This window comes from Populus nigra, chromosome 1 (assembly GCF_951802175.1).
Source record: "Populus nigra chromosome 1, ddPopNigr1.1, whole genome shotgun sequence".
Taxonomy (NCBI): domain Eukaryota; kingdom Viridiplantae; phylum Streptophyta; class Magnoliopsida; order Malpighiales; family Salicaceae; genus Populus; species Populus nigra.
This window is the reverse complement of record NC_084852.1, coordinates 5,524,354-5,534,660: the sequence shown is the minus strand read 5'-3', so window position 1 is coordinate 5,534,660 and position 10,307 is coordinate 5,524,354. Positions and strand designations below refer to the sequence as shown.

The window sequence follows — 10,307 nt, the reverse complement described above, 5'->3', positions numbered from 1 at the left end:
GTTAGTTGCTAGTTAATGAAAATTTAAGAAAATAAATAATTGTATTATATTTTTAATTTATTTAAAATATTTATTAATTTTTACTTGAAATATTTATTTTAAAGTATTTAAAATATCAATACAAAAAGTTTACTTATAATTTTATAATTTATTTTTACTAGTTTATATTGTATTTGTTTTTTTTAGTGTTAAAAATACATTTTTAAAAACTGTTAGCTCTTACACAGACAAATCCACCCCAGACATCTATCGCCAGGACCCTGACACGCACCCCGCGATCCGATGTACCGTGCCCCCGCTTTCTCACACCTACTAACCGACACTCTCTCGCATGTGCCACACCGCCACCCTCCCTTTCACTCTTCCTTCAGATTCCAAAACTGTAAAACCAAAACTGAACCATTAGACCCACACACGCACTCTGCATTAATCAACAAAATTCCCCAGCTTCACCGATTCGTTTCTTCAAAAAATCGCTTCTTCTTCTGCATGTGAATGTGATTTTTTGATCTAAAAATCTCTCATTTTGGAGGTGACGCCATCATCATCAATTAATGGAGGCGATACTGGCATGCGCGTTAGAGTACACGCTCAAGTACTGGCTCAAATCTTTCTCTAGAGACCAGTTTAAGCTTCAAGGCCGGACAGTGCAACTTTCTAATTTAGGTAACTTTCATTTTTGTTTTTGCTTTCTTAATCGTGATTCATTCATTCTGGAAATTTTCGTATTTTGATTTAATGAGAGAGGAATCCTAAGTTATTATTCTTTTTTTTTTTTAATTTTTTGCTATGTTAAATCTGGAATTAGAATTTTCTCGTCTGTTTAAGAAGAAATTTTGGATTTGATTTTGATTTTTTTTTTGGTCAGAAATAAATGGAGACGCTTTGCACGCGAGTATGGGATTGCCGCCGGCGCTGAATGTAACAAAGGCGAAAGTAGGCAAATTCGAGATAATTGTAAGTGTTTTCCTTAGCTATTAATGTAATTAAAATTTTTTGAGACATTTTGTGATTATTTGTTGATTAGCAGTTAATCTTAGTGGTGTAAAAAATTGAAATCTTTATTTTTTATGGGCTTAACTACATTTTGCTTTTCTTCCCCCTTTTCTCAGCTTCCGTATGTGAGTTATGTACAAGTAGAACCGATTGTTATTCAAATTGATAAGCTCGATTTGGTCTTAGAGGAGAATAGTGATTTAGATGGGAGCAGCAGTTCCAACAGGTAATGAGCTTTTGTGCGGGTTTAATTTTTGAAGTGATTGTTATGCTATTGGTTCAAAGTTAAAGATTACCTGTGTTTACTTTTTACTGTTGCAGTTCACAATTGTCTGGTGATTCCAGCAAGAGTAGCGGTTATGGATTTGCTGATAAGGTTAGGTGACATCTTGGGTGCGATTGCATTTTATTTTTGATATTTGGAATTCAGTGACTGCAGCCTGCATCTGAAAATCTAATTTTTCTCCAAGCCCCAATTTGCGCCAAATTCTCTATATGAAAGGCCTGTAACTTGTTAGTATGTCAAAATTGAAGTAGGACATGCAGAAGAGTCTTTCTGGTGCAAAGAAAGAGTAAGAGGAGATGAATTGCAGAAACTAATCTCATAAATACACGGACTGTTCTGATGCTGAAACTTTTCTCAGGTGAATTCAACCATAAAATAACCTAGTAAGGCAGTGAACGGACAAAAAATATTGAAATCGTCAAAGAAAGGGGAAGGCAGAAAGTGAGCATAGTAGTTTCTCATCCTCAAACCAGTGTTTTCTGTATTGGCGCACACACACAGTCCTTCCTTGGCGTTAAAAAATGATTTATATATAGTTAAATGAGGAATTGCTAAAAATGGAGCATTACCAACCTCCTTGATAAACATGGATTTTCAAACTATAATGTGTTAAATGATTAACCATTGCACCGACTGAAGTTTTGAATTAGAAAGGAACTTAATGGAATGGATTGATCTAGCTGCCCTCAATTATTTTGAATCTGACACCTAATGAATTCAGTTTTGAATTTTTCATGACCAACACGAGTCATGTATCTCTGCATATATGCGCTGCTCTTCCGTTGCTTATGATTTGTATGCGTGCAGGTAATTTGTATTAGTATGAAACATATCTCAGGATATATGTCTATAAGAGTTTGGGTGAAAGTGTTTATGCACCGTGGCAACCCAACAATTTTTCTATCGTATTTTATTACATTCAAAGCAATGTAGAAATTTGGATTCAACAGTTTGCTTTTATTATTACCAGATCGCAGATGGAATGACCATTCAGATTACCACTGTTAATCTTCTACTTGAAACACGTGGGGGTGTTCAACGTGGGGGAGGGGCTGCTTGGTAAGTTGTTGTCTTCTCCCTCATTATATAGACATTTGGGAATTAACTTTTCTGTTTATATAAATGCAAACATTCTATCTTTTTTTATTTATCTCAGCATCCTTAACTGCCGTTGGCTCTACAACGTTTTCAATATAAAATACTAGCTGTTTAATGATGTTTACATAAGGATCAGATTTTTGTTTGAATTAATCTTAGCATAATGTTTTCATGATTCACGGAAATCTTAAGTGATGCAGTACGTTGTTCCAAATTTTTTTTTTTGAGAGAACTTGGATGGACACTTATCTATATCTTGTCCATCTCCAGGGCTTCACCACTGGCATCAATTACTATACACAACCTTTTATTGTATACCACAAATGAAAACTGGCAGGTAATTTTGCTGCAGCCTCTTAGCCTCAAACCTTGACCGCTTTCTTGTGTTTTTATTTTTTTATTTTGTTTATATTACAGGTAGTAAACCTTAAGGAAGCACGTGACTTCTCCACTAACAAAAAGTTCATATATGCATTCAAGGTAACATACAAGCTTTTGACAATACAGTGATGCACATAATTTAAATATTGTGTATCGAAGAGGGCTTTTCTACTGTTTGTGGTAGGGGTGAAGCCTGTAGCGTGGCTTATTTACTTAATGAATTTGTGAGGTAGGACTGTAGGAAATGTGTGTGTCTCCTGCTTGCTTTATTTGAAGCATCTAATCGATGATGCATTCTTTCCTTGATAGAAACTTGAATGGGAATCTTTATCTGTTGATCTCCTGCCTCATCCTGATATGTTCACCGATGCCAGTTTAGCTCGTGCTGAGGAGGGAGCCTCCCAGAGAGATGATGATGGTGCAAAGCGAGTTTTCTTTGGGGGAGAACGTTTTCTGGAAGGAATATCTGGAGAGGCTTATGTAATGTGAATCATAAGTTTTGAAGTAATTTTTTTTAATGATTTTTTCTTTGCTCTGGACCGTAGAGCAGTGTTATCGAGTCTTTTCTGGATTCACCTGTGCTGTGCAGTGACTGTGGTCGAATATATTTCCTAACTTGTTAATTTTTATCAGATCACAATTCAGAGAACTGAACTAAACAGTCCACTAGGGCTTGAGGTTCAGTTACATATTCCAGAAGCCGTCTGTCCTGCATTGAGTGAACCAGGTATACTTAAAATGTTTTCTTCCCATCCATTTCTTATATTTGGCATAAATGCAGCAAGTTGGTGACATAGTACTGTTTGAGCAGGACTACGTGCTCTTCTTCGCTTCATGACTGGGTTATATGTGTGTCTTAATAGAGGAGATGTGGGTCTACAGGCTCAGCAGGTTTATAGTTGTCCTTACTCTTACCCCTTTCTCTAGCATTTTAAAGTTTAACATGTCAAGATGAGTCTCAACTAAGTGCTCTGCTCTATTTTTCTCTGTGAATCCTGGCAGCGATCTACAGAAGCAGCAGGATGTTCTCTAGTCTCAATTGTTGTTGACCACATATTTCTCCGCATCAAAGATGCTGGTTTGTCTGTTTTTCTTTTGTCCTTAACTCAGTGTTCGTATTTAGTTGTATTCTTCTATTAACATTTTGCTCATACATATGCCTGAAACATTAATTTGATTTTCATTTGTGTTGTTTTTTTTTCTGTCTATGGTACAACATATGACATTCTGTTTCTTAGAGTAAAATAACATATCTTATGAGTACATATCTCTTGACCTCACGCCACTTGTGGGCTGCATTTGTGGCCCAGAGTATGTGTAGAGGAGAGGATATGCAGCCAGAAACACATGATAGTTTTCTTTCTTAGCTTGTGCTTTCCACCACTCAAACTTTGCTAATGTTTGCAGTTTGCTTGCAGAGTTCCAGCTTGAACTTTTGATGCAGTCTCTCCTTTTTTCCCGGGTATTGTCTCATTCCTTATAAACATTGAGCTTTAAAACAACATTTTGTTTCTTTGTTGGTCCCATTTTCTTGTGGGTTATTGATAATCTATCATGCCTTAAGAAACCTAATAGCAACTGTGAGTAACCTTTCTGTCTTTAAATCCTGCATATGGTTTTTCTCAAATCATAATTAGGATTGAATTGAGTTAGACATTCAACCTTCTAATAAGACCATTCTCTTTGCCGGTCCGAAGTTTTTAGTTTAAGAATGTATTTTGTTTATCAAGTAACCTAAGAAGAAGTTAGATCTGATTTCTATTTTTCTTGAGAATGTGTTTTTTTAGCTCTCAAAAGAATCAATATGAGATAGCTGGAAATCAGTTGAGCTGTATAAGATAGTTGGAAAGGTTGATCCTTTATCTAAATGTTATTATACTTTTGAAATTTTTTATGTTACTTAGAAGGCAAAAACTTTAAATGCAGCTGTGCAGTGACACGGACTGAAGTAATTCTATTTTGATAAGTTCTAGGGAGCTCTAATGATATTATTCTATTTTGCATTTCCTATCTTAGAAGCTGCGAGTCTGAAATTCTTGAGCATTTTATGTTCTTTGTGCTTCCGAGTATTTCTGTTACGAATTGCATGGTGACATGATTTACCATTCTGAAATCTTATGCTTGGATGTAACTTGCAGGCCACAGTATCTGATGGAAAAATTGCCAATAATCTGACAAAGGTTATGCTTGGTGGAATGTTCTTGAGGTAAACTTCATTCTTCTTTGTTTGTCATTGTTTAGCACTGGTAAATATCTCTTCTCTTTCAAATAATCTGTTCTTGCGTCGAGTAGGCTCACTGGTCTGGCCTTTTATTTTGTTGTTAGCTGCTGTTTGGAGGATTAGCATTATGCCTGTGGCATTCCATTGTTGCGTGGTTACCACATATTTTCCTTTTCTATGAACAACATGCAGATACAAATGATACAAAAAACTGTATAAATAGAGTGGTGTCATTTCACTTGTATGGCAAGTGATGGCTTCATCACTTTCCATGTCACTGGATTAAAATTCTGTATAATTTTTTTTTGTTTTTAATAGAATTCTTCCTTTTGATTTGATTAGCCACAGAGTAGTTTCTATATTAGTTGGTCATCTTTAAATTGGAATGCAGTGGTGGAATGGATAACATCTGACCAAAACGGGATTGAATATTGGTTGGGTCAAGATGACTGTCATGGCATTGGACAGTGCAACCATTGTTTATCACCTTTTGACCTTTTTGTTTTTTCTTAAAGTTTTCACATGATTAATTTTAGACCAGATGAAAAATGGCCTTCTTGGGCAATAAAACAACAGGGACTTGATTTTGAGTTGATTTGATCATATGTAGCTGGGTTTAATGACTTTGTAAACTGCTGAAATGTAGGGACACCTTCTCACGCCCTCCTTGCACTTTACTGCAACCATCCCTGCAAGCTATCACAAAACATGTTGCACGGATTCCTGATTTTGGTACTATTCAATCAAATGAATGCGTTTCTAGTTAGGACTGAAGATAAATCATTAAAGTTGATCGTGCTTATTTAATTGTATTCACAGCAAAGGATTTTTGCCCTCCTATATATCCTCTGGGAGACCACCAGTGGCAGAAAAGTGTTGGTATTCCTTTGATATGCCTCCACTCTCTTCGGGCTAAGCCCTCTCCAGTCCCACCATGTTTTGCTTCACAAACAGTTATCACATGTCAGCCTCTTATGGTATGCATCGATAATCTCAGTAGTTGGTGTTTTTTCTTCTTTTTGTACTCTCTTCTAATCACCATTTCTCGTTGTTTGCTCAGATTCACCTTCAAGAAGAATCATGTTTGAGGATATCTTCCTTCTTAGCTGATGGCATCGTTATCAATCCTGGGGATGTGTTACCTGATTTTTCAGTAAATTCCTTGGTATTTGTTCTCAAGGAATTAGATGTTATTGTTCCGTTGGATGTGAGTCAATCAAACAACCCAACTGAAAATGGAAACTCTACTTTTCACAATGTGTTTGCTGGAGCAAGGCTTCGCATTGAAAATTTGTTCTTCTCAGAGTCGCCAACACTAAAACTCAGGCTACTGAAGCTGGAGAAGGATCCTGCTTGCTTTTATCTCTGGGAGGGACAACCAATTGATGCTAGCCAGAAAAAATGGACTACTGGAGCATCGCACCTTACACTGTCTCTGGAAACATCTACCAACTTAAATGGGACACCGAGTTCCAATGGGATGAGCTCAGGCTCATGGAGATGCATTGAACTACAAGATGCTTCTGTGGAAGTTGCCATGATATCAGCTGATGGGAGTCCATTAACAAATGTTCCTCCCCCTGGTGGTATTGTCAGAGTTGGAGTTGCTTGTCAACAATATCTTTCCAACACTTCTGTTGAGCAGCTATTCTTTGTCCTTGATCTTTATGCATATTTTGGCAGGGTTTGTGAAAAGATTGTCTCAGTTGGCAAGGATAAGAGACCAAAGATAACTAGGAATGGATCTTCTGGTGTTAGGCTAATGGATAAGGTTCCCTGTGACACTGCAGTAAGCTTAGCAGTGAAGGAACTGCGACTTCGATTTTTAGAATCTTCTGCCTCAGATATTGAGGGAATGCCTTTGGTTCAATTTACTGGGGAAGATCTTTACATAAAAGTTTCTCATAGAACCCTTGGTGGTGCCATTGTTATTTCATCCTCTGTATACTGGCAGAGTGTTGAGGTGGACTGTGTAGAGACCGAGGGAAGCTTGGCACATGAAAATGGCATGCTGACAAGTTCCGTTGAAAATGGTCGTCTTGTAACTGCGAATGGATACCCTCAACTAAGAGCTGTGTTTTGGGTGCATAATGGACAGAAATACCAAGCAAATGGTATTGCTTGTACAATCCCATTTCTAGACACAAGCATGGTACACATGATTCCATTAAGCGAACAGGATCAAGAGTGCCATAGTTTAAGTGTTTCTGCCTGTATATCTGGTGTCCGCCTGGGTGGAGGAATGAACTATGCTGAAGCTCTACTCCATCGGTTTGGAATATTGGGGCCTGATGGTGGTCCAGGGGAGGGGCTTTCTAAAGGGCTAGAAAATTTATCAACTGGGCCACTTTCTAAACTTTTTAAAGGGTCCCCTCTTATTGATAATCTAAAAGAAGGTATGGTGCAACCTACATAATTGGTCGGTCATTATTATGCAGTACTGCTTAGGCTCTGTTTTAATTTCCACTTCAGTTGCTGCTGTCTTATCTCTTCATCAATTCTACAGATGGAAGTTTAATAGATGGCAAAGATGGAGTTTTACACCTCAGATTGCCAGATGATGTGGATGTGTGCATAGAATTAAAAGACTGGTTATTTGCTCTTGAAGGTGCACAGGAGATGGCAGGTGGGTGGTTCTTTTACAACAACGAAGATGTGGGAAGAGAAGAGAGGTGTTGGCACGCATCTTTCCAAAGTTTGCAGTTAAAAGCGAAAAGTAGTCCGAAGATAGAGTTGAATGGAAAAGAAAAACCAAATGGAAAACTGAAATATCCTGTGGAATTAGTTACAGTAAGGAACTCTCTCTCTCTCTCTCTCAAGGATTTAATGGTAATATTGGTTTTGCAAAGCTGCAAAAAACTTTACTGGTAGTGTTGTTTGGATTTATCCTTTGTAAAATCAGTTTACATGTTTGCCAATTCTCTGTCAGCTTTTACCAATATTATAGACTTGCGAGTACATTGGGTTATCACCGCATTTCATACACATGTCTTTGTTCAAGTGGCTTCACTTTTAGTGGGTCTTCTTTTGGGGGATTCAATAGATTTCATAGTTTTAGGCTTAACTGGGAGTATAATTTACTTTTGGCAATTTCATAGTTTTAGGCCTGCAGAACTGCTTGATTTGGGGGTTGAGACTCAGATAAAGAAGTGGAGGATGTGTGTGTTATACTTTCTATTGTTCTTACAAGGTCAGGTGTTGATTAGGCAATATGTGTGGATTCAATTTCAGTTTATGCAGATATTGTGTCTCTAACTTGCTATTTTTAAACACTGGGATTGTGCCTGTAGGTTGGTGTGGAAGGTTTGCAGACATTGAAGCCACAGGGACAAAAGGGCATTTCTACTCCTGCAAATGGGATAAAGGAAGTTGTGGAGACATCTGGAGGAATCAATCTTGAAGTTCGGATGGTGGCATCGGAGGAAAACATTGATGATGAGATGGCCAAGTGGGCTGTGGAAAACTTGAAATTTTCTGTCAAGCAACCAGTAATGAGATACAAACTTCCCTGATATTTGATCAGTGGCTCTTACCTTAAATGGAACCTGACATTTCATAATTTATTCCTTGTAGATTGAGGCTGTTGTGACCAAAGATGAGTTCCAGCACCTTGCTTTGTTGTGCAAGTCAGAAGTTGATGCGATGGGTCGGATAGCTGCTGGTTTCCTGAGGCTACTCAAGTTTGAACGGTCAATTGGCCAGTCAGCCATAGATCAACTTAGCAACCTTGGTACAGTCTAATTGTTTTTTACAAGCTCCTTGTCTATACTTTCTTACACGTTTTAATAAATACACACATAATACTGTCCTATAATTCATAAGTTAGTTTCAAAACTAGAGCGTGGGATTTGGAAGCATGAGAAGTTGTGGTTTAACAGCTGTTAGACTGGAAATTGATATGAGTGGGATGTTTGAGTTGAGGTTCTTGGCTTGATATGCAAGGACTGTTTAATAGTGGACTAGAGGAATAAAATGTGCACCTGTAACGGATAATGTGCACAGGCCTTTTTCATTGAGTTCTAGTTGAGGAATATATGATTAAGGTTCCTCGGGTTGAGCTTTTCTTCTGTATATGGCTCTGATACTTGCTTTTTACATATTTTGCAAGGCTTTGTATTTATCAATTTATTATGCCTTGCAGGAAGTGGGGGCTTTGACAAGATTTTCACCCCAGACAGGCTCAGCAGGGGTGCTAGTCCTGCCAGCATTGCTTTCTCTCCGTCATCGTATCTGGTTAATGAAAGCCCACAAACAACCATGGAATCAACAGTAACTTCCCTCGAGGAAGCACTTTTGGATTCACAGGCCAAATTGGCTGCCCTTATTACTGATTTATCCAGTTCAGAATCCTCTATACAGCATCTTGCTGATATTAAACAACTAAGTCAGAAGCTTGAAATCATGCAGAGTTTGGTGATGCAATTACGGACCAAAATCTGAACGATCTCAAGATTCCTTGCTGTAAAGTTTTGGGATACAAATGGATCCAATGGATATAGTATACCGATTCTTTCTTGTATATATATTATAGGCATAGATGCATGATGAGTATTGCAATGAGGCAAAATGGAGATATTTTCAATTGCTGTAAAGAATTTTGTATCCTAGGTGACCAGTTACCATATGAGTTATAGTTCAATTTTTCAATAAACATGTTTTGTGCTTCGCGTAACTAGTTTCATTTCTGGTGGTTTTTCCTGTCATAACTGAGTTTATATTGACAGCTTAAACCCTGCTGTTTAAAATCTTGGTCACGGAGCTGATCAATTTTTTCACTGATTGCAGATATTAGCAGGTTTTCAGAAGCGGCTTCCTGCGGGGAATTTGTTATTAGCGTTGCAGAGAGTTTGGTCTGAATTTCATACAGTTCTCTCTCTGTTAGATCAACAAACATCTCATAGACACTCCAAGATATAACGTGCTGTAGAAAGTTTGTAGCTTGAATTGCTTGAGCTTCTACACCTGGAAACCAAAATTGGTTTTTCTAGATACAGCTAAAACCCAAAAAATATGACATTTCTCTCTCATATCCCACAAGGAAATTGGAGAAATAAACAGAAATTTCCATTAATTTCTTCATATGGAATTAGGGTTTAAAATGAAACCAATTAATACCCCTACTTTTTTCTTCATAGTATTGGGATATGGTTGAGATTTGAACCCAGATCAATAAATTTCTTTTTTTTTTTTAAGAGCTACCATGAAAAAGAAAAATGTTTCTTCAATTTAAGATCAAAGAAAGAAAAAAACAAGGGATCAATTCACATGCCTGGAAATGTTTGTTTTCTAGCTTAGAATAATTCATCAACGTATTATCTGATGGTG

General features: G+C 37.4%; 1 protein-coding gene across 4 annotated transcripts; it reads left to right on the top strand.

Annotated features, from left to right (window-relative positions):
* Positions 1 to 232: 232 nt before the first annotated feature.
* LOC133673150 (uncharacterized) lies at positions 233 to 9,654 on the top strand. 4 transcript variants are annotated; one of them, XM_062093826.1, is made up of 20 exons: positions 233 to 666; positions 869 to 957; positions 1,113 to 1,222; positions 1,318 to 1,372; positions 2,253 to 2,341; positions 2,651 to 2,717; positions 2,798 to 2,860; positions 3,071 to 3,241; positions 3,395 to 3,488; positions 3,573 to 3,652; positions 3,764 to 3,839; positions 4,180 to 4,223; positions 4,900 to 4,967; positions 5,629 to 5,714; positions 5,802 to 5,959; positions 6,043 to 7,378; positions 7,489 to 7,772; positions 8,273 to 8,470; positions 8,556 to 8,712; positions 9,124 to 9,654. In XM_062093826.1, exons 1-20 carry the CDS (start codon positions 555 to 557, stop codon positions 9,420 to 9,422), a joined length of 3,636 nt encoding a protein of 1,211 aa, XP_061949810.1. In that variant the 5' UTR covers positions 233 to 554; the 3' UTR covers positions 9,423 to 9,654. The 4 variants fall into 4 exon arrangements, 3 of the variants coding, with proteins under 3 accessions (XP_061949810.1, XP_061949818.1, XP_061949828.1); XR_009834952.1 differs by lacking the exons at positions 8,556 to 8,712; positions 9,124 to 9,654 and adding an exon at positions 8,081 to 8,172 and having other exon boundaries at positions 8,273 to 8,410; XM_062093834.1 differs by lacking the exons at positions 233 to 666; positions 869 to 957 and adding an exon at positions 1,641 to 1,732 and having other exon boundaries at positions 1,158 to 1,222.
* The last annotated feature ends 653 nt before the right edge of the window (positions 9,655 to 10,307 follow it).

Bases quoted from the DNA above. Each gene is read 5' to 3' on its own strand.
- LOC133673150 (XM_062093826.1), top strand. From the start codon at position 555: ATGGAGGCGATACTGGCATGCGCGTTAGAGTACACGCTCAAGTACTGG. The intron at 4,224-4,899 runs GTATTGTCTCAT...TGTAACTTGCAG, and splicing joins AGTCTCTCCTTTTTTCCCGG to GCCACAGTATCTGATGGAAA. The intron at 5,960-6,042 runs GTATGCATCGAT...TTGTTTGCTCAG, and splicing joins TCACATGTCAGCCTCTTATG to ATTCACCTTCAAGAAGAATC.